The 24408-nt window shown below is 40.8% G+C and overlaps 1 protein-coding gene across 13 annotated transcripts in view; it reads left to right on the forward strand.

Annotated features, from left to right (window-relative positions):
* The window catches only part of MACF1 (microtubule actin crosslinking factor 1), a 358950-nt gene that overhangs the window by 121290 nt on the left and 213252 nt on the right, over positions 1-24408 (forward strand). For 9 of the 13 annotated variants that reach the window (XM_075996862.1, XM_075996875.1, XM_075996872.1 and 6 more), the window contains one exon: positions 16498-16559. In XM_075996862.1, coding sequence (XP_075852977.1) covers positions 16498-16559 — 62 coding nt within the window. Of the gene's footprint in view, positions 1-2401; positions 3568-16497; positions 16560-24408 lie in introns of those variants that run through there. The other 4 variants (XM_075996860.1, XM_075996864.1, XM_075996871.1 and 1 more) reach the window with 4 other exon arrangements.

Raw genomic sequence — 24408 nt, forward strand, 5'->3', positions numbered from 1 at the left:
AAGTCCTGGCTCTTCCACTTACTACTTGGACGGGTCACTTAATTCCTGGACTTCAAATTTCTAGTCTGTATGAGAAGGAAGAAGACTAAGGTCTCTAACTTTCTGTGATTCTTCCAGTACCATCATCTGGCCTATACTTGGAGGTAGCATGGAATTGTGATTGAGAGCAGGTTGAGAGTCTGGAGTCGGACTGCCTGTGTTTTTATTCTAGCTCTGCCCCTACTGGCTGAGCGAAATCAGTCTCTCTAGACCTCTGTTTTCTCACCTACAAGATGGGGTTAATAATGCAGCATGTTTATTTTGAATTAGTTTTTACAATATATTCTGCACATAGTTAGGACTATGTAATTGTTTGCTGTCATTATTATAATATTTTCACAAAGGATATCATTGATCATATATTACCTGTCTGTGAGCTATTGAAACAAATACAAATACTTGTCTTTATAGTTAGGAATTAAGAAATGTGATAGAAGCCAATGTGGGAGAGTATAAAAAGTTAGTGATACATTATGAATCACTGTCTTATACATTAGAAGGAAAGACTTCGGTGCTTGCTTTTATATCCTTCATAGTGGGCGATTTTGGCATTTTAGGAAAGAAATTAAATATATAGCTTTAATTTTCTTTGCTCCTGTAAGAGAGCCAATAGTTGCCAGTTCTCAGATAACTTACAGCCATGTGTGGAAATATCGACTTGAACCTTGTTCCTCATTTTAGCCTTTTCAAGATCTGTCAGTAGTAGCCAAATTCACTTTTTCCTACCTTTAACATGCAATGATGAAAAGTTGGGCAAAAAAGAAGGGGAATGGCCTGGATAATGAGTATACCGGCCTTCCGGACAATTTAGGGGGCTGACTATCCTAATCAAAGTCCTGTCCTCTGTCAGCAGCAGCAAACAGCTTCCCTTTTGAGGCTTAGGATCTCTTAGAACCTGAAGGGAAGGCCTGTCTCCTGGCAGGTAGACAGATCTTATCCCCAAGACTCTCCCCTACTTCCGTCAGTCTGCAGTGCCTTCAGGGGAATGGGGTTCTGCTGGGATGCCAGGGGATTGAGGAACTGGCAGGTTTTGGTTCACCTTCCTCAAGCTTTATCCAGTAATGTTTATTTTGATTTTTGGAGACTGAAAATATTTAGTATTTCTAGACGTTGCCTCATGTGTTCATTTCGAATGTGCCCTAAGTCTCCAGTTGGCCATAGTTAAGTGTTTTTATTTCTTAACCTTTCTAAGACATTCTACCTCTTATATATATACAACTCCCCAGCCCTAGTTTAGTTATTCTGGTTTAGGTTCCTCTCAGAGATAGCGGGGTATAGCAGGAGGCCCAGCTGTGAAGCTGGATGGGTGGACATGTGATCTTGGTCAAGTTACTTCACCTTTTTAAATCAGTATTGTACCGCTAAAATGAAAGTGAAAATACCTTTCTTAGAGAATTGCTGTTGGGATTAAATGAAATGATATTTAAAGTTCTTAGCACATTACCTGTGAACTAACAGGTACAGTAGATGCTTAGTTAATTTTAGCTTAGATTACGGAGTGCCTTCTAAATGTGCTGGGGTATGAAGACAGAAGATAGGCCCTGCACTTGGAATTTAAATCTGATAAAGGAAGAGGTTACTAAATATGAATCAGGAAATGTTCATTCCTTTTTCTTTTCTCTTCTGTATTTCTTTTTTCCTTTTTCTTTTAATGTATACCTGTTTATATAGTATGTTACAAAGGACACAGGTGAAGAGATGCATAGAGCGAGTGAGATACAGGGGGAGGGGTGTGGAGGTTCCATGCCCTCCCCAGGCACACCACTCTCTTGGCACACCACTCTCTGGGGAACCTCTGCATGTTCCTACCATTTCTTATGCATTCCTTTTTGTAGGAGGAGGTAAATTCTGGGAGGACCTTTCCTCTCCAAGGCTGATTGAGAAGAATCTGATAAGAAGGACAAACTGAGTACAATTGTCATAAGTTATCAGGGTGACTGAGAGCTTAGTCCAGGAGGGATAAAGGGAGCTGTGCGTCCCGTTATTAGTAAGCAGTAACAGGATTATTAGCAGTTTGTAGGTGGGAGGGATGCCCAACTGGGAGTGAAGGAATTTGTCAGGCAACTGAGGCAGGTTACCAGGCTTGTTTAAACTGAGTGGCCTTCTAGGCAAGGTCATTTTTACTTTTTTTCACTTGTAGTCTTTTGGGCTAATCTCTGGAGACTTGCTTTCCTTGGGCGCTGCCCTCTCCTCCCTCCCTGCCTTCAGGAACAGGATTGAAAGCAGCATTAGCCTGAAGAAGTCGTTCTATTTAGGGAGCTAGAGCAGAGGGCCAGTGATTAGGCCCTTATCTGCAGCGGGACCTTTTTGAGTGGCATGGGGCAGGACTGGAGTGTCTGTCCTGACATCCACAGTGGCTTGGCTTTTCTATTCCCTGGTTGGGTCAGAACTGTGAAGAAGCAATAGATGGGCCGGGCCATCTGAATGAAAAGCCCTTCATTGTGTTTCTTCAGCATTCCAGTGTCTGGTACAATTAGCCAAGACTCGGAAAACAAGTTGGACAAACAACAAGCAGCCTTCCACTGATGGATAAAGGGATTTCTGACACAGCCGAGTTAAGTGTACTGACTGTAAAGACAGAGTGGGAGGATCTGGGAAGAGGTAGGGGACTTTGGGATGCCATTCCTGGCTGGATAAGGGGAAAGAATGGAGCAAGAAGCAAGTGATATTTCTGAAGTTGATAAAATCTGCTGTGCTTAATCTACCTGCAAGGCTGGCTGAGATGGGGCTACTCTGTATAGTAGGTAGAATCATTGAGGAGTGACTGTACCCTTCCCTTTGGGCAGCTGTAAATGTGGGAAATGAATCCCCCTCTGGGATCTAAGAATCTGTTGGCTGCGGACAGTGAGTGTATGGGTTTGCTTCATTATAGTCTCTCCTATCACGAGACCTTCTCAGTTCGTTAACACTTTGTGTGTACTTCTGCCTGAGAAGAGGCAAGCCGGAGGAGGACCGAGTTGTTGGGCATTGGATGCATTCTTCCTGACTTGGCAGTAAGCTGTTTTAGCTCACCGGCTATCCCACAACGGTCTAAGATTCACCAGGTTACAAGCTTCTGTTCTGCAATTGGAGGGTAACTCAAAGACCAGTTTCTGCCTGCTCTGGCTTACCTTGACTGGACTTTGGCATATGAAGCTCTCATCTCTGCATGCTCTGTCGGTCTGCAAACACTCAGTGGGTGCTGCTTTTGAACAGCATGCTGTTTGTTGGAAGCCATGGACTCAGTTTTTGGAGGTACCCTAGGGAGGAGCTTCCTCTGTGACCTCAAGGGAAGGAGGAGGTCAGTAGGAAGTGGTGGGTGGAGCCACTTCTCTGTTCTGCTGTCTCTCTCTGTTCATCGCCCAGCCCTTTGGCTATCTCTGTTCCTCACAGCCCTTTTTGAGGAGCTGCAGAGGATACACAGGCCATTAGCTGGGGGTTCTTGGGAAACACCTCTTAGCAGGGGCAGACGCGGGGGCACCATGTGGCCCAGTTACCAAGATGAGCACGAGTTCAACGCCCACCTGGTTTGCCGCATGTGCTGTATGGGTTAGTATGTGAAGTTTTTTTCCTTCTGGGCCTGAGGATCCCAAATAGCCCTTGCTCTCATTGACTCATAGGATTGCATGGGCTTTGAAGCCTTGCAGGCGTTACAGCCTTTGGGCTCGTTAAAATGTGCAGTGGAATAGATGGGGCTGCCCTACTTCCTGGGGAACTTCTTAAGCTTGTAGTGACTGGCAGTTAAGAGCCCAAGCTTTGCGTGTGAGACTTTTTTTATAGACTGAATTCATACTCATGCTCCTGCCTGTATCAGGAAACCACTTTTAAGTTATGATGCATCGTGCTGAAAGTCCAGAGTGTATTTTTAGCAGAAGTTGGTTGGTTATGGAGTCTACCTCTGAGCAGACTGGGGGGATGGGAGGGTGGTGGAAGGGAGGAGTCATGGTCTAGGTTTCCTCTTTGGGACTTATTGCTAATTCTCTTATACTTTATTCTGCTAGCTGTGACAGACAGAAAAGGGCTCAAAGATGGTCTGGAGACAGGGACTGAAAGAAGAGTTAGAGGCTAGGGGAAGAGTCGTATTAGCTGTGCCTTAGATCTTTCTTGATAAGAGATCATTAAATAATGATTATTTGAGTAATATTGTGTCCTTAAACAAGTGACCTAAACTTTTAGCCATAGGTTTCCTTGGTTTCCAAGCCATAGGGTGTACGGACTGGTGCCAGTCTGAGGCATCAATTAATCATTTATCAGCAAAATGAAAAAAGATAGGGAAATGTAATGTGTCTTTAATAAAGCTAAACTTGTTTAATGAACTGTCCTTTATTCTGAAATTATCCCTTCTACTTTTTATGTTAAAATGTCTTATTTTATGAAAGAATTATTATTAGATGGTAGTTTATTTTTTACATAATCTTATTTAGCAAAATAAAAAGTTGACCACTTATCTTAGTATTTCTAATTTATTTTGGATCATTTACTGGACTGGGAAATCTAAATTGGGGAACCAGTGGATTGATAATCTACTATTATCCTTTGGTTTTATACTTTGAATCTCTAAAAAGGAGCAAAAGTATGACCCACTTAGGCAGATTTTTCGCTAAAATTGAAATCACTGATTGTTTGATCTAGACACCTTAGAAGAAATCTCAGAGAAGGGGAGTTACAGAGCTAGGCTTCTGAAGTAGTGCCTAGTATTGAGGTGCTTTTTGAGAAACAAAACTGCTCTTATAATAATGCTTGGGGCCCAAGGAGGGGCAGCTTTAGTAGTTTAGGTTTTTATCTTTTCTGTATCATTGAGATGTCTTCCTTGGGACCTAGAAGAAAGAATCTTCTGTTTCTGAATGTGCTTGGAGATAAACTTATAGCCAAAGGGCCCCTTTTCTGTAATCAACGAAGAAATATAAGAAAGTCAAGAATCTTTATTGAAAATTTTAGGGTAAAAACATATCTCTAGCTCACCCTATCTCATGCAGTCTCCTAGAGGCACTGTAGCCTAATAGTTAAGAGAATAGGCTTTGACAGCAACTATCTACTTGGGGTTTCTACTCCACCACTTACCAGCTGTGAGAACTGGGAATATTGCTTGCCCATTCTATGTCTCAGTTTCTTCATTCGTTAAAAAGGGGGTTAAAATAGACCCTAAACATGGAGTCATCTCGAGGAATATATGAGATTAAAGCCCTTAGCCCAGTGTCTCACACAAAATAAGTTCGTAAATGCTATCTGGTAGTTATAGTAGTAATAAAATGTGAGAAATATATAATATGAAGTTTCAGTGCTAATCTTTATCCATTTTCCCTATAAAGTTTAGGCACACAAATGCACACCCCTTTTGCTGGAGTCAAGACTCCTTTGGATAACCTTCGTTTCTTTGATTGGGGTACCTGGGTGGCTGAAGAGGGTAACTTTCCCTGTTCTGAGCTTCTGTTAGCAACAGGGCCTATGGATCAATTCTGGGAAGGGAGGCCAGATACAGCAGATGGGCTTTCTAGCAAAGATGTAGATATTGCTCTCAGTTTGCTTGAATTTGTACCTTTTAAAAAGCTCCCCAGCTGATTTTGACATAGCTATTCACAGACCGATATTTGGGAACCATTTATTTGCCTAGTCCAAACTGCTCACTTTATAGATGAAACTCAGGCTCAAAGGGGAGAGATGAATATAGAGGTAAGAATCATAGGCTAGACAACAGTAAATCCACATTAGAGACCTGGTTTTGCCACTGTGTAACCCTGTCTAAACTTCTTTAATCTCTTTGAGCCTCAATTTCCTCATCTTTAAGATGATTTTTGAGGATTCTTAAAACTCTGTATCTCTTTGTATTTATGAAATATTTAGTTTTTCTAAATGTGATACTCCAATGAATATTCTAGAAACTATTGAGCTTTTTTTTTCTTTTCTTTTTTTTTTTTTTGAGACAGTCTGGCTCTGTTGCCTGGGCTAGAGTGCCGTGGCATCAGCCTAGCTCACAGCAACCTCAAACTCCTGGGCTCAAGCGATCCTTCTGCCTCAGCTTCCCGAGTAGCTGGGACTACAGGCATGTGCCACCATGCCCGGCTAATTTTTTCTATATATTTTTAGTTGTTCGGCTAATTTCTTTCTATTTTTTTTTAGTAGAGACGGGGTCTCGCTCTTGCTCAGGATGGTCTCGAACTCCTGACCTCAAGCAATCCTCCTGCCTCAGCCTCTCAGAGTGTTAGGATTACAGTTGTGAGACACTGCGCCCGGCCTATTGAGCTTTTCTTACTCTTCTTTTCTCCTTATATGCCTCTTCCTCCATCTCTGTGGCCTTTATCTTTTGCTACAGTGCTTACTCTGGGCTTATTTCTTTATCTAACTTCTGTCCTTTATTATCTTATTCCCAATAGTTCAAAGAAGAATCATGTTAAAGATCCGGTTTTCTCTCACACCTGTAATCCTAGCACTTTGGAGGGCTAAGGTTGGAGAATTGCTGAGCCTAAGAGTTTGAGACTAGCCTGAGCAACATAGTGAGACCTGTCTCTATAAAAGAAAAGAAAAGAAAAGAAAAGAAAAGAAAAGAAAAGAAAAGAAAAGAAAAGAAAAGAAAAGAGAAACAAAGAAATAAAAGAAATTTTTTTTGAGACAGGGTCTCGCTTTGTGTTGCCTGAGCTAGAATGCCGTGGTATCATTATAGCTCACTGCAGCCTCCAACTTCCCAGCTCAAGGGATCCTCCTGCCTCATCCTCCCAAAGATAAAATTTTAATTTTGCATTGAAGTTTCTAGAGTTGTCACTTCCCTAAAACCCCACAGCTCACTTGGTAATACCTTCTCAGTCTGTACCAACCCTAGATGATAGATGCCTTTCATGAATCCCTATTATATTTTGCACTTCTCCTTTCCCTTTGATTATATAGGACTGTATTGTGTTGCCTTCTGATAATTTCATGGAGACGATACAGGGTAGTGGTTAAAAGCCCATGATTTAGAGTCTGACAGGCTTAGATTTGAACCTCAGTTCTACTACTTACTGTGTGACTTTGGGAAAATTACTAATAAGTCTTTCTGAGCATCAATTTGCTGAACTATAAAATGAGGATAAATAATGCACACTTGATAGAGTTGTGAGAATTGAACACTTAAGGCCTTACATAGCACCTGACACATAGTAAACACAATAAATATTGAAGTATATCTTACCTCTCAAAGTAGATTTTTACAGCCTTCTGAGGATAGGAATAATTTTTAATGCCAGTACCATTATATATTATTGGTAAGCATGTTTTTTTAATTGCTTGATCTCCAATTTAACCTTTTTCCTTTGAGTTTACATGGGGGACATTAAATGGTACAAAGTCTCCTGGATCCAGATGTGGCAAGAAGAACTTAGGAAAGCTGTAGCTGTGGAAGGGACATCTGAGTGGGAATAACTCTTACCTGGGGAAAAGCAGTCTCTTAATTATCATTCAAGATCACTTCTTAGTCTGACTTTCAAAATGCCATCTTAATGTATCCTCATAGAAATAACCTTGGCATATAGTAGGTTCTTAGTATGTATATATTTGTTAAATGAATATTTTTGAGTACCTACTGTTGTCCTAAATGTTGGAAATTTAAGAAAATTTAAAATATGGATCTTGACTCTAAACAGCACAATTCAGATAGAGAAATAGGATTTACATACAGAGACATCTAACTAACAATGGGCTTTATATGCTCAATGTCTAGTAAACTGAATAAACTTTTTAAGTGGTATAGGCACCCAAAGGTGGCTGGCATGGCCAGAAAGGTATAATGGGAAAAGTGGGACTTCAGCTGGACCTTAAAAGGAGGCTCTAAGTTAGATAAGCCGAGAAGGGGAGCGTAGATAAATATTCCAGTTGGGAGAAAAGGTTTGTTTGGAAAGAATAAGGAGATCAGAATGGTAGTAGTTGAGTCATGCAGAGTAGAGTCTAGTGATAAAATTGAAAGAGTATATAGGTTGTAAATTTCTTCTGATCAGAGACCAGGTTTTTATCTCCTCCCACCACTTAAAACGTAGTGAATAGAAACTGGAATCAAATTTTCATGGAGTTGTAGAGGGCTTCGAATATCAAAATAAAGAGTTAAACTTGATCCTCTGATCCTCTGAGAGTCCCTGAAGGATTTTGAATAAAGGAATGATGTGGGCAAAGTAGTGATTAGGAAGATTTAGGAAGATTTGTTGTAACAGGTTACCTGCTGTATCTGCCACAGCTTCAACTATCAACTGTTAGCTCAAAATTCATATCTTCAATTTTGACTGCTCTTCTGAACTCTAGATCAAAGATTCCAATGGTATGGGAGAAGATCCTGCTAAAACCTAATTATTTGTTCTGTACTTTACTCGATGTACCCTCACCAAATCTGTGCCTCTTTCTATCTCCTCTCCCTCTCCCCCTCCCTCTCCCCCTCCCCCTCCCTCTCCCCCTCCCCCCTGCCCCTCCCCCTCCCCTCCCCCTCCCTCTCCCTCTCTCTCCTCCTCTCAAGTCTCACTCTGTCACCCAGGCTAGAGAGCCATGGCAATAGCCTAGCTCACAGCAACCTCAAACTCCTGGGCTCAGGCGATCCTCCTGCCTCAGCCTCCTGAGTAGCTGGGACTACAGGCATGCGCCACCATGCCCGGCTAATTTTTTCTATATATTTTTAGCTGGCCAATTAATTTCTTTGTGTTTTTAGTTGAGACAGGGTCTCCCTCTTGCTCAGGCTGGTTTCGAACTCCTGACCTCAAGTGATTCTCCTGCCTTGGCCTTCCAGAGTGCTAGGATTACAGGCATGAGCCACCCTCCTTCTATTTTCTTAATCATAAGGTTCTACTCTTGGGCTGGGTGCAGTGACTTCACACCTGTAATCCCAGCACATTGGGAAGCCGAGACAGGAGGATTGCCTCAGACCAAGAGTTCAAGACCAGCCTGGTAACATAGAGAGATTCTGTCTCTAAAAAAAATATTTAAAAATTAGCTGGGGCCGGGCGCGGTGGCTCACGCCTGTAATCCTAGCACTCTGGGAGGCTGAGGCGGGTGGATTGCTCGAGGTCAGGAGTTCGAAACCAGCCTGAGCAAGAGCAAGACCCTGTCTCTACCATAAATAGAAAGAAATTAATTGGCCAACTAATATATATATAGAAAAAATTAGCTGGGCATGGTGGCGCATGCCTGTAGTCCCAGCTAGTCGGGAGGCTGAGGCAGCAGGATTGCTTGAGCCCAGGAGTTTGAGGTTGCTGTGAGCTAGGCTGACGCCATGGCACTCACTCTAGCCTGGGCAACAAAGCCAGACTCTGTCTCAAAAAAAAAATTAGCTGGGCATGGTAGTGTACACCTGTAGTCCTAGCTACTCAGGAGGCTGAGGTGGGAATATCACTTGAGCCCAGAGTGTTCAAGGTTGCAGTGAGCTATGACAGTACCACTGCACTCCAGCCTGGGTGACAGAGTAAGACCCTGTCTCAAAAAGAAAAGAAAGAAATTAAGGTTCTGCTCTCCTACTTGCTCTGACTAGAAACAGTAGAATTGCCTTGAATTCTGCGTTTCCTAACCCCACCACATCTAGTTAATAGTTAGAGGCTATTGTTTCTGCCTCTATATTGTCATGCAGATCCACTTGTGCTCTTCTTTACCTTCTTGCTGCCTCTCCCCTAATTCAAGCTCTTAGATCTCTTTATTGGTCTGTCATGGTAGACTTCTAACAGGTTCTTCTGTTTCTTAGTGTCTCTCTGGTGCAGTCTGGCCTTCAGTATAATGCCAGATTAATTTTCCCAGAGCATACTCTGGGTCAGAACATTTTAATGGCATGTCTTTGTCTAATTAAGTACATCCTCTCACTCCAGCTTTCTAGGTCTTCCATGATTTGAAATCAGCTAGCTGCTTTTGCTAGTCTGCCTTCTTGTTGCGTTACTAACTGTATGGTATGGCCACATGTAGCCATAGCATTCCCTGAAACACAACCTGTGTACTTATATGTCTTTGAATCACTGCTTATGCTTTTACTTCTTTGGTATTTCTTGACCCCTTTTTGATCTGCCAGAATCCTACTTGTCATCCAATATTTAGTTCAAAAACAAGTTGCTTCTTGGCCTTTTAGCTAAGATCAAGTATAGACTTCCCTTGAACTCTTCTCCTGCCACTCTGTTGGAATTAAATCAACTCTGTGGTTGTGCTTTAGTGTCATTTTGTGCAGCTTGTATCTGGTGTGTTATTTGCTTGGTGTTATTGTTAATTATTTACATGATGGTTTTGGCCACTAGATGGAAAACTTCATGAGGTCATGGAATACGCCTATTCAAACTCTTTATTTACCTTCTCTGTAAGTTGGGGTATATCCTTTCTAGATTTCCAGGTGGTTGATGCTTCAGGGATTCTTGAAATACTTGTGATTTTTTTGTGGCCTTCAGAGAAACAAGCAGAGGCTCTCATTTGCTTTTTGAATGATTCATAATGCACAGGGACTATGTGGGTGAGCTATGTTGGATCAGAACATAGAACTTTGCACCTTCAATGTGGGCTTTCATTTGACATTAGGCCTATTCTCAAATTGCTCCTAGTAGAGTAGGACAGATAAAGAAGTAAATAAACAGTGATACCCTGCAATAATAACTCAAATTGGTGTGTGTAAGAGACGGGAAAAGCTACTGGATGAGGTGATAGTTGAGTTAAAAGCTGAAGAATGAGTAGTCAGAGAAGGGAGGAGCTACATTTCGTGCAGAAAGAACAGTGTGTGTAAAGGCATGGAAATGCAAGAAAATGTGCCTCATTTGGCTAGAAATCTCTTTAATAAGGCTGGAAGTTACAGGTTTTTTAAAAAGAGTATTACAGTGATACAAACGTTTTGGTTACATAAACTGCTTTTGTATAGTTTGAGTCAGAGTTATAAATGTGCCCATCACCCAAATAGTGTGCATTGTACCTGTTAGGTGTAAATTTACTCATCCCCCTCCGCCCCACTCCTACCTGCTTGATTTCCAATGAGTTTTATTTCCATATGTGCTCATAAGTGTTCGATTAGTTCCAATTTAATTGTGAGTACATGTGACATTTGTTTTTCCATTCTTATGATACTTAATGTAGAAGAATGGTCTCTAGTTCTATCAGGTTAATACAAGAGGTATTTGTTTACCTTTTTATGACTGAGTAGTACTCCATGGTATACATATACCACATTTTATGCATTCACTCATGTATTGATGGGCACTTGGGTTATTTCCACATCTTTGCAGTTGTGAACTGTGCTGCTATAAACATTCATGTGCAGGTTGTCTTTTTTACCTTTGGATAAATAGCCAGTAGTGGAAATTAGACTTTTAATGGAAGAGTAGAGAGAGAGATGAATGGTAGGCAAGCATTAGATTACATCATAATGAATCTTAGATCCCAAGCTGAGAATTTAAATGTTTATTCTGAATGGAGGCATCAGACTGGTAGCATTGAGAAAGATGGATTAGAGTAGAGAAATCTGTTAGAAGCAAGCAAGAAAAGAAGAGTTCAGTTTTAGATAAACTGAGGTTGAGATGAGCATGAAAGTTTTAGGAGGCCATTGGATATATGAGAGTTGTGTTTGGGATAAAGCCCTGAGCTGAAGATACCAATCTAGGAATTATCAGTGTATAGTTTACAATTGAAACCATGGGAGTCAATTAAATCATTCTGGGAGAATATAGAGAACAGCTATTTTTAATTATTTTGAAAAGCTATGGCTTTTCCCCCTTCCCCAACATAACACCAAAAATTTTATATGCAATTTTAGGTGATTCATGAACACTTACTCTCTAAAGCCATATGCATATTCTTGGGTACATGGATATCTTAAGAAGCTGTAATACAGAATGAAAAGAAAAGAGGTGTCAGGATGAGTAAACATTTAAGGGCTGTTCTGAGAAGGAAACACCAAAGAAAGAGGAAAACTTGGGATACAATTGAGTCTCAGATTCAAGAAGAAGAGTGGAGGGAATGTGACTTCTGCTACAGAAAATTTAAGTGAGATAGAACTCAGAACTATTCACTGGGTTGACAATTAGGTGACTATGGGGAGAGTAGTGGGGCTGGAAGCCAGGTCACATGGAGTGAGTAGGCGGTGGGGAAGTGGCATCTGAACACTGTCATCATATTTATTCAGAAACTGAGTGGGCAGAACCACTAGAGAGGGAGAGGTTAAAGATATACAGGTTAGGGGATACTTGTTGGATTAAGTTTTCCAAGGAGAGAGGAAGAGGTAAGAATCTAGATTTTAGGTGGAAGGACTGACCTCGGGTTGTAAGGAGGGACATCTTTGCTAGTGAAACTAAAATAAGGAAAATTAGGGTAGGTATTGGTAACACAGTGCCAGAGACCTATAGTGGTGGTCTTTCTGTTTGTTTGTTTGAGACTGGGGTCTCACTTTGTCCCCCAGGCTGGAGTGCAGTAGTACAATTATAGCTCACTGTAACGAGCCTTGAACTCCCGGGCTCAAATGATCCTCCTGCCGCAGCCTCCTGTGTAGCTGGGACTACAGGCACACACTACCACACTCATCCACTTTAAAAAAAAATTTTGTGGAGATGGGAACTGCACAATTGTTGCCCAGGCTGGTCTCCAACTCCTGGCCCCAAGCATTCCTCCCACCTGGGCCTCCCAAAGTGCTAAGATTACAGGTGTGAGCTACCACTTCTGGCTGTAGTGGTGGTCTTAATAAAGTTGGAAACAAATATTAAATTCTTCTAAGTAAAGCTTTGCAATTCAGTAACCCCCAAGTGATCAATAAGCCATTGGTGCATTAAGTGTTAAATCTAAAAATTAGATGGGCAGATGGGCTCTCCCTATCTGTGGAGATGTTGGTAGTAGGCAGTGGGCTCTCCCTTGGTTTTTTTTTTTTTTTTGAGACATAGTCTCACTTTGTTGCCCAGGCTAGAGTGAGTGCTGTGGTGTCAGCCTAGCTCACAGCAACCTCAAACTCCTGGGCTCAAGCAATCCTACTGCCTCAGCCTCCTGAGTAGCTGGGACTACAGGCATGCGCCACCATGCCCAGCTAATTTTTTCTATATATATGTTAGTTGGCCAATTAATTTCTTTCTATTTATAGTAGAGACAGGGTCTTGCTCTTGCTCAGGCTGGTTTCGAACTCCTGACCTCGAGCAATCCTCCCACCTCGGCCTCCCAGAGTGCTAGGATTACAGGCGTGAGCCACCGCGCCCAGCCTCTCCCTTGTTGGTTCATAGCCTTTGGTTGGGCTGAGATGATAAGAAATATCAAAATGAATATCACATTTTCTTTGACTGTTTTCCTCTCATATAAGAGTACTCTCTGAGAGTTCTATCTTCAGTGGTAGGCAAAAGATCTTTGCTCTTGGAACTAAAATTGGGATTATGTATAGGGAGCCAAACCTAAAATTTACTAAATAGTTTGAAAGTCTGAGCTGATTAGAGCATTCTGAAGGTCTGTTTAATTGTTAAGGTTGCTTTTTGACTTCCCTAATGAATTTCCTTGGTAAAATACTAAGATGTTTAACTCCAAGCACTGCAGTATTCTCTTATCCTGGTGTTTGTTTGTTTGTTTATTTATTTATTTTTTTGAGCATAAGTTAGACATGACTGGTGTATAAATCAGGAAAGAACTTTTATGCAATCGTTGGGCCTCTCAACCTAGGATCCTAAAAGAGAATCCTCTAGCTCTTACGGGCAAAGGAGTTCTATAAAACCCACTTCTTAGCAGCTTATGGCTCAGCTCTAAGCAGGCGAGCTAGTCTTGGGGAAAGGCTTGTAATCATATTGCCTTTAATTATTACATCCAGAATAAGTACCTGGACCTCTTCCTCCTGAATTTTTTTTTTTTTTTTTTGAGACAGAGTCTTGCTTTGTTACCCAGGCTAGAGTGAGTGCCATGGCGTCAGGCTAGCTCACAGCAACCTCAAACTCCTGGGCTCAAGCAATCTTGCTGCCTCAGCCTCCCAAGTAGCTGGGACTACAGGCATGCGCCACTATGCCCAGCTAATTTTTTCTATATATATTAGTTGGCCAATTAATTTCTTTGTATTTATAGTAGAGATGGGGTCTTGCTCTTGCTTAGGCTGGTTTCAAATTCCTGACCTTGAGTAATCCGCCTGCCTTGGCCTCCCAGAGTGCTAGGATTACAGGCGTGAGCCACCGCGCCTAGCCCTTTCTCCTGAATTGACAGTCAATTTTTTAGCTTTTGGAAACATGATTGATATGAAACCATCAGGTTTTCCTAGTGCATTATCCTCATGGAAGGGTTTGGTAAATGAACAGAATAACTTATGGATAGTAGAGAGACTCAATCATGCTGCTCACATCTTCAGGTGTAAAAGAAATGATGTAGTAGACTAAAAAGTCAAATTAATTCCACCTCTTCTTTAAAATACTGATTAGATAAAAAGAAAATCTGTTAATATTTTCCTTTTTCATCCATGTATTATTTGACCTGTTATAGCAAACATGTGTAGCTTTTATAATAAAAGAAATTCTAAAAAGAAAAATAAGAAAGAAAAACTTTTATATTCAGGGTGAGAATTTTGTAAAAGTAGAATCAGACTGTTCTTGGCTGTGAGAATAATTAATACAATGAAGCAGAATGGGTCTGGTATTGGTGAAAATGCAGTGGGCACAACTTTTAGTTAGCTTTAAGTTTTCCATCAGGGTTGCATATCCCAGCACACAGTGATATTGATTGGTTGGGTGTTGGGGTTTTTACATATTGAACTGGATTTTTTTTTTTTTCTTTGAGATACAGAGTCTTACTCTGTTGCCTGGGCTAGAGTGCCGTGGCAACAGCCTAACTCACAGCAACCTCAAACTTCTGGGCTCAAGCAATCCTTCTGCCTCAGCCTCCTAAGTAACTGGGACTACAGGGATGTGCCACCATGCCTGTATAATTTTTTCTATATATTTTTAGTTGTCCAGCTAATTTATTTCTATTTTTTAGTAGAGATGGGGTCTCGCTCTTGCTCGGGCTGATCTCGAACTCCTGAGTTCAAACGATCCACCCGCCTCGGCCTCCCAGAGTGCTGGGATTACAGGCATGAGCCACTGTGCACCTGGCCTGAACTGGATTCTTGCAGATAACTTGATTCTGATTTCATTTTATGTTTCTTTAGCTAGTCTTCTAATCATATATTGGCCAATCAAGAAAGCTTTTGTTTCAGTTTTTATTTCTTACCATATAGAGCTTTAGCTGTTGGAAGTCGTGTGAGATGCAAAAAAATAAAGCCATGGTCTTTTTTTTAAGGAGTTAATGATGTCACTGGTGATGTAAGAATAAGCAAGCATATTAAAAATAAAAGTTCAGCATTCTATGTAATTATATGAGTGCTGACTGAGTGATTAGCACAGTAAGAACCATAAAAATTTGTAGGACAAAGAAACTATTGAGAACTAAAGTTGTCAGGAAAGGCTGCCAGAGTAATTTTTCTCAGACAAATCTGATCATGTCATTCTTTCATTTAAAACCTTTCAGTCTTTAACTGTAGAATTAATTTTGGGCTCTTTAGCTTGTCATGAAAGGTCATGATTTGGCCCATGCCACCCTATCCAGTTTTAAGTCTCAGCATATCTAAAAAACATCTATCTTTCGACCATCCTTAATTCTGTACAATTCTCTGAACATAAGCTTTTTCTTGTCTTCATGCATTTGCATTAACTGTAACTTCCTATAGCAACTTTGTCCCTTCCCTTCTCTTTCTGGCTGACTCCTACTCATCTTTTAAGGTTAGAATCACTCCTCTGGGAAACCTTCATTAACCTCCTATGTTTTCCTTCCCTGGTGGGCTTAACCACTTCTCTCTTGGTCTCTCTCTCTCTTTTTTTGTAAGAGACAGGGTCTTTCTCTGTCACACAGTCTGGAGTGCAGTGGTGCAGTCATAGCTCACTGTAACTTCCTTGGGCTCAAGTGATTGCCCTACTTCAGCCTTCCAAGTAGCTAGGACTACAGGCACATTCAACCACACTGGGCTAATTTTTTATTTTTTAAATTTTTATAAAGACAAGGTCTTGCTGGTTACAAACTCCTGGCCTCAAACAGTCCTCCCACCTTGGCTTCCCAAAATGTTGGGGTTATAGGTGTCAGCCACCATGTAGGAAGTACTTGATAGGAGAGGGAGAGGGTAGAGCCTTGCTCAGGGAGATCCGTGCATGAAGAGTGAGATTTAATCACTGCCTATGAGTGTCCCAAATGCTAATGCTACCCAACCCCTTCTCTTGGTGGTATTCACAGCTTTGGCTTTTTGGAGATTGTTATGAAGCAAGAGGGGATTTACCCTGCTCTGCTCTAATTATTGTTTCAGGGAGACTTTGCCATGCCATGATTTTTGAGGCACACAATTCTGTGTAATCTGTAAAGGGACAGACCAAAGAAGTTCATATAGGCCAAACCTTCCTAACAAGTCACTGTCCCATGGTTATGTGGGTAAAGTCAGCCCTTTTAAGTGGTCCCAGAGAAACTGGGCTGGGGGCAAGGCAGGGGTATGGGGACTTGTTGCCTGGGTAGCACTAAACCAATGCTTTCTCTGTGTTTCCTTTGCAGATGAACGGGACCGGGTTCAGAAAAAAACATTCACCAAGTGGGTCAACAAGCACCTGATGAAGGTAGGAGACCTTGGTACACGCTGCCCTGGTGCCTCTCTTTGTTCTCATCTGCATATGTCATTCCCTCCAAATGGTTCTGATTGCTTGCCATCTGCTGTCTGTGAAGACACACATGTGACCTTTCTTTCTTTTTTCCTCTATTAGTTTAAATATAGTCCTAACAGTGTGGAATCTTGTACTGATCTGTTTCTTGGTGAAGACTGTATTACATGTCATTACCTCAGAAGGCAGAGGTTGAGGATACCGAGGGATGATTCTTGAGACTCAGAGAATACTTCGCTCCTGTATTATAAAGTATTTTATAGGCCCCTTCATTTTTAATTTTTAAATCTAATTACTATGGAAGGATGAGACAGAGAGGATTTTGTCCTCTCTTTCTCTTAAAGTGCTCAAGTCTTAAATATTCAGTTTGATGATTTTTTCTTTTTTTTTTTGAGAGAGTCTCACTTTGTTGCCCAGGCTAGAGTGAGTGCCGTGGCGTCAGCCTAGCTCACAGCAACCTCAGTCTCCGGGGCTCAGCGATCCTACTGCCTCAGCCTCCCGAGTAGCTGGGACTACAGGCATGCGCCACCATGCCCGGCTAATTTTTTGTATATTTATTTTTAGTTGGTCAATTAATTTATTTCTATTTTTGGTAGAGACGGGGTCTCGCTCAGGCTGGTTTCGAACTCCTGACCTTGAGCAATCCGCCCGCCTTGGCCTCCCAAAGTGCTAGGATTACAGGCGTGAGCCACCACGCCCGGCCCAGTTTGATGAATTTTTGCATGAATTTTACCACCATGCAGTTTAAGATACAGATAATGGCTAGGGTTAGGGAAAGATTTTATTATTATAGGGATTGTTATTATTTTTAAATAAGAGAGAAACCAAGGCAGAGGCGTGTGTAGACCCCTCTGAGAATAAACAGTATGACTACTATGGCAGTCAGGATCTGAAATCAAAGTTTTCCAGTTATAATAATTACTACTGCTCTAGGAAAGGTCACCAGTGATCCTTAATTACCATATTTAGTGGCCTAGTTTTATCTTCCTCTTATTTGATTTCTCTGTAGCATTTGATACTGTTGTCTTCTTCTTGAAACCCTCTTATGTTGACTTCTAGGACACTACTTTTTCCTGAATTACCTCTTCCCTCTATGAATTCCTCCTTTTTTTTTTTTTTTCATCTTTCACTGGCTTTTCTTCCTCTGTCTAATGTTCCCCAGGGTCCTAACCTGTTTTCTTGTTTTGTTCTCTATATTCTCAGGCAGTCTCATCTGTTTTAGTCACAGGGATTGTTTGGTTGCATGGAATGCAAAGAAGCAAAAGCAGAAATGAATACAGGACAATCCCACAGAATCCAATGTCTGGATGCAGCTGGGTTTAATGAAAACTAAACAGTTATCAGATAAATTACTCTCTCTTTTATTTGAGACTTTGTGTTCCTTCCCTTTTATATCTTTCTGTGTCTCTTACATTCATTTCTCTGCATTTTTCCCATTGCATATGAGTGAGCCATGGTGGCTGTCTTTCAAATGGTGATGTAAAAACCCCTGAAGCCACATGATTCTGAAGGCACAAACTCAGAAAGTCTGATTGGCTGGAGTTTTATTTTTCTCCATGGGTCAGTTGTCCATCTATAGTTCAGTAAACTGTGGCGAAGGAGATGATTACATAAATCAGAAATGGCTCCATGGGGCCCCTTTTTTAGTGCGGCTAAGGGCGATTTTCAGACTATAAGATCTGGATAAGGAGGCAATGATAGAGCCTTTTCCTGCATTCTTGCCTGAGCCAAAGCCTTGTGTTTCTCACAGTGCACCTGACACATTAATCTGGATGTTACTCAGGCATATCTTATATTTAACACACCGCAAATTGTCACATATTTTTACTTATGTAGCTGGTTGTCCAAGTTAGGAACCTAGAATCATATTTGCTTCATTACTGTGCGTAATCTCTCCCTTGTCACCAAGTCCGTTCAGTCACTTTCAGCTCACAAAGATTGCTTGCCATCTATCTTCTCTTCTCCATCTCCCTCACCTCTGCTCTGGCCTCATCATCTCTCTTTTTTTTTTGAGACAGAGTCTCGCTTTGTTGCCCAGGCTAGAGCGAGTGCCGTGGCATCAGCCTAGCTCACAGCAACCTCAAACTCCTGGGCTCAAGCGATCCTACTGCCTCAGCCTCCTGAGTAGCTGGGACTACAGGCATGCGCCACCATGCTCGCCTGATTTTTTCTCTATATATTAGTTGTCCAATTAATTTCTTTCTATTTATAGTAGAGACGGGGTCTCGCTCTTGCTCAGTCTGGTTTCAAACTCCTGACCTCAAGCAATCCGCCCACCTCAGCCTCCCAGAGTGTTAGGATTACAGGCGTGAGCCACTACGCCCGGCCCCTCATCATCTCTTGCCTTGACTGTGTTGATAGTTTGCTAACAAAGTTTTCTGTGATAACACTGATAATGACAATAGTAGTAATAGTTTATTGAGTGCTTCCTGTAAATCAGACATTCTATACTAAGTCCTTTTCATGGATTATCTCATTTAATCCTTCAGTGACCTTATGCTGTAGGTTCTATTAATATCCCCATTTTATCAATGAGGAAAGTGAAGATTAGAGAGGGTAAGTAATTTGTTCAAGATCATAGTGCTAGAAAGTAGCAGAACTAAAATTTTAGAATTCAGGCAACCTAAACTCTAGAACCTGTGCTTTGTAACCTACGCAAGACCAGCCTTGGCTGCTGCCTACCTTCCTAGGCTCACAGTGCCAAATTCCCCTCATACCTTAGGCTCTTGCTCAACTATGTGCCGTGGTATCTTATGACTCTATATCTTTGCTCATGCTGCTCCTTCTGCTTCAAATGCCTTCTCCAAGTCTGTTCTGCCTGTGTAACACCAACTTAACACCTCAGTAAATATTTTCCTGACTCTCCTATGTGGAATTAACTACCCTCTTCTTTGTGGCCCTCACTGTATTCCTTATGTATTTCTGTTTTAGCATCTATAGCATTTAGAAAGATACATTCTATATCTTTCTGCCAGATTGTAACTTTTACAACTTGAAGGCAGATATTGTATGTTTTTGTAGTGTCAGAACAAAGACTAAAGACAGAGAGTTGAGGAGAAAAACAAAACAAAACAGCTATTTCCCCTCCATGGCTACCAGTTCCCTCTAATTTGATGACTTAACTCTGCCTAGACAAAAAACCCTTCACAACCTGGTGCCAACCTATCTGTCCAGCTTCATTTCCAGGCACTCTTTCTTGTGCAGCCTGTGCGGTAGCCACATGAGACAACTCACTGCTCCTTAGACACTGTGTACTTTCACACCTCTTCACTTATTTATTTTTCTCTCCCTAGAATGCACGTCCCAGCCTCCTCTGCCTGGCTGTCACCCACTTACCCTTCAAGTCCCAGCTCCAGTATCACCTTTCTGAGACTCTGACCTCTGATCCTCAGACTAAATCAATTACAACTCCGTCTCTATTCATAGCTCTTTGAAGGGATACCTGCGTGTCCACGTGTTGGTGTCCTCTGTTAGAGTACTTCTTCAGGGCTGGGACTGTAATGGGCTGCTTTCTCTGTCAAGTGCTGTGCAAGGACCATGAGATGTATCCAATAAATATTTGTTGCCTTGAGTAAATGACATTTCAATAGTGTTTTATAGCTTATGGAGAACATTTTTTATCTGACTTGATCCTTACAATAACCCTGAAGGGAGGTAAGGCTATTTTATCCTCTCAATTTTAACAACCAAGGAAAGTGAGAATTAGAGGGGTGAAGTGACTTTCCCAAGATCATACAGTTGGCAAGGGATAGACCTAAGGATCAATCATGAGTCTTATGATCAAAATTACTTGTTGTTTCTGCTAAACATGGCTTCAACTTACTGTTTCATACCTCATCTCTAATAATTGGAATAACTGAATTGATCCTGCCTCGAGCTTCTCCCCTAAACTTTGTAGTTGAATTCAAATGCTCTGGCTCCCTGCCACTCATTTGTAGCTGATGCTGCCTGTTGGAGCTCTGCCTCAGTACTGTGTGATGACAGGAGGCCCAGGGAGAGAGAAACTAGCAGAACACATCATAGCATTGTTAGAAATTGGAGGTCAGCCAGGGCTTTACTTAAATCCTTGGCTATTTTTTATCTCTTCTCAGGCTTCCCGCCTGACGGTTCTAACAACATTTTCTCATCATAGGATATTTCAGAGAAAGATTCACTGCTAGTCAGAATTATTGCTCAAAGTTGGAATTCTTTGAACTCTGGGTTGAGAATTAATGATTGAGATTTGTTTTTTACAACTCAAGCATCCTTTGCTTTGCTTTGCTTCCCAAGTATACTCAGATTAATGCTGTCTTTGGCAGGTAGTCCAGTGTAAAAGCAAAACCAACAAAGACTCCCAAGTTCTAGATTTAGTTGATCTGGAATCTCTTGGATTCTCAAATATCCCATTGGGAAACAGTTTATTTTGGAATCAGCAATTTATTTCCTCTTTATTAATTAAGAATGTTTTTGATCCAGTCTTAAAAGAAATACGTTAAGGATGTAAGCATTTGAAATATACTAACCTAATTTAGAATGCAAGCAAGCTACAAACCCAACATTTCTGCTTATATGCCAGAACCATAAAAACAAATCTAGAGTTTTAAATGGGGCGTTCTTATTTAAATTATCTATGCCATATCTCTAGGTCCTGGTAGCTAATAAATCCTCCCTCTAAAGAGAGTGTCAAAAAATGATGAAAGTATGAGCTCCATAGGAGGAAGAAAAATGCTTTTTCTGGTCAGTTCTTCTTGGCTTCAGAGGTTAATAGGTAGAGGAAAGACCATATTTAATCTAGCATATGGAACAGTTCTTTGCATTTTTATTCATGTATGTAATTTAGAAGCCCCTGGTATTCCTGGAATTTTAGACAAAATTTCTAGATATACCAGCAAATGTTTTTTTTTTTTTTTTTTTTTTTGAGACAGAGTCTCGCTTTGTTGCCCAGGCTAGAGTGAGTGCTGTGGCGTCAGCCTAGCTCACAGCAACCTCAAACTCCTGGGCTCGAGTGATCCTTCTGCCTCAGCCTCCCGGGTAGCTGGGACTACAGGCATGCGCCACCATGCCCGGCTAATTTTTTATATATATATCAGTTGGCCAATTAATTTCTTTCGATTTATAGTAGAGACGGGGTCTCGCTCTTGCTCAGGCTGGTTTTGAACTCCTGACCTTGAGCAATCCACCCGCCTCGGCCTCCCAAGAGCTAGGATTACAGGCGTGAGCCACAGCGCCCGGCCAGCAAATGTTTTAAAGTTCCAAATTTTTGCTAACATTCACAACTTTTCTATGTCTGTTTGAGGCTCTCTAGTTGAACACAAGATAGCACTAATGATTCCAGGTATTCTCTCCTGTGCAGCCTTTGCAGTGGCCACATAAGACTAAACACTGTGCTCCCTAAACACTGTGTGGACTTTCACACCTCTTTTCTTATTCCTGTTTGTGGTAAATGTCAACAGGAGACTGGCAGTAGAGTTTAATGTAAGAGATTGACAAAGTAGTATTGGTTGGATGCTAAGGAAAGGAGTGTTGCCTTTGTTGCCTAAGTGTGACCATGTAGTGGTGGCTGTCTCTGTCTGAATCTAATTTTTCAGGATTTCACTTGATTTCTCAACCCTTCATTTTTCAGGACTTGATTTCTCAACCCTACATTTGGGCCTACATTTGGACTTGGACCTTACTCTGGATTCTCCACTCCCTATACCTAAGTGCCTGCCTATTAAAGTAAAGCTACCTTTTGTGTGTTTTATAATCTTCCTCATTCTCAGAGAATCTTTGTTAATCAGGGTTGGCTGGTACCACTGTTAAGATTCCTCAACATTTAGGGAATTCTTAAAACAGAGAGATGATAGAATTCTTATCTGCAAAGACCTCACACTTTGCTTCCTTCTCTCACTCTGCTTATTCCAACAGGAATCCTTCACTTCTTCCTTGCATTTGGGCACAGTTTTTTCCAGACTGAAAAGTCTAGGGCAACTAATCTGTTTTTAGTGTTAGGCTTTTCTTGAAGACAGATTTGGCTAATCAATCAATATGGAATTCCCCTTTTACAGATTATAGATCTACCAAGTCAGAAATCCATCTGAAGTTAGTAGGCTCATTCTCACTTTCCCTGTATCTTTTAATTAGTGGAGATGAGAATAAATAACATACTTTTCTCTTTGAAACTTTATCTTCTCAACTATTTATTTCTCTTCAACATAGCTTGGATCAAGGAAATTGAGCTGCTTGTGTTTCCTTTTAATAGTTTAGAGGGAAACTTTTCTAGGTCAGGTTTTCTGCAGGTATCAATACTATATGACAATCCTTGGTTCTTTATTTGTGTGTTGGTGGGTGAAATCTCTTTATTTTTTAAAATAATGTTGACAATATGCCATTTTGACCCTTCAACCATCATAGAAGCCTTGCCAAGGGAAAGAATACAACTGAGAGTCAGGAGACAGTGATCTAGACCCAGCTCTGATACTTCCCAGCTAAATGCTCTTATGCAAGTTATTTGACTTCTCTGGGCAGTGTTTTCTCATCTGTAGACTGAGAGCATTAGAGTTAAGTAACTTTTAATGTCCCTTTGGACTCAGTTTCTGATTATAAGCCCTTAAATGTCATGTATTCCCCTTGTTAAAGCCACTCAGAAATTGGAGGAAGCTGTTTATTTTTTCATAGCTGCAAGTCAATGTTTTAAAAAATTGGGAGAGCACAGTTTTCCTTGGCTTATTGATGCATGGGATTGGGAAGAATTGGCCTTGCTCTCTCAAAATTTAATTCTTCACTAATTTTTCTTCCCTAATTTAAAAAAAATAGCTTTATTAATATTTAATTCACATATCATACAGGTCACCATTTAAAGTATACAATTCAGTGACTTTTAGTATGTTCAGAGTTACGCAGCCATCACCACAGTCAATTTTAGAACATTTCCATTACCACCAAATTGTTCTTAGCCATCACTCTTGTCTTACCCATACACTCCTCCTAGGGCCGTGGCCCTAGGCAACAACTAATCTACTTTCTGTCTCTATAGATTTGCCTATTCTGGATATCCAATATAAATGGAATCATAATATGTGGTCCTTTGTAACTGACTTTTTTCATTTAGCATAATGTTTTCAAAGTTCAGCTACATTGTGGCGTATATCAGTATTTTATTTCTTTTACTGCTGAATAATCTATTGTGTAGATATACCACACTTTGCTTATTCATTTATCAATTGATGGACATTGGATTGTTTTCACTTTCTGGCTATTTTGAATAATGCTACTATGAACATTCATTTATACGTTTTTGTCTCTACATATGTTTTCAGTTTTCCTGATTTATATATGTAGGAGTAGAATGACTGGGTTATATGGTAACATGTGTTTAGCCTTTTGAGGAACTGTTGGGTTACTATCCAAAGCAGCTGCACCATTTTTCATCTCCACTAGCAGTGTGTGAGGGGTCCAGTTTCTCTGCATCCCATCAAAGTGGGTGTATCATTGTGGTTTTGATTTATATTTTCCTTATAGCTAGTGATGTTGAGCATCTTAGACATTTATATGTTTTCTTCGGAGATATTCATAAATTTTGATACTGATTTTTCTCAGGGAGTGCAAACAGGCAAGGCCCTGAATAGTTGAAGTTTTTCACTCATTTGTTGACAAAATAGCATGATTATTTGTTAGAAATTTCTGTAAAACTTCTGATGCTTACTTTTTTTTACTGATGCTCACTGGTCTTTTTTTTTGTAAAGAGATTTGTGGAAAACTTCAGAGGCAAACTGAGATGTGCAGAAGAAGGAATGACATTAGAATGAGGCAGACCTGGATTTAATTGCCTTGGCCATTTACTATAAAA

This window comes from Microcebus murinus, chromosome 2 (genome assembly GCF_040939455.1).
Source record: "Microcebus murinus isolate Inina chromosome 2, M.murinus_Inina_mat1.0, whole genome shotgun sequence".
Lineage (NCBI taxonomy): Eukaryota > Metazoa > Chordata > Mammalia > Primates > Cheirogaleidae > Microcebus > Microcebus murinus.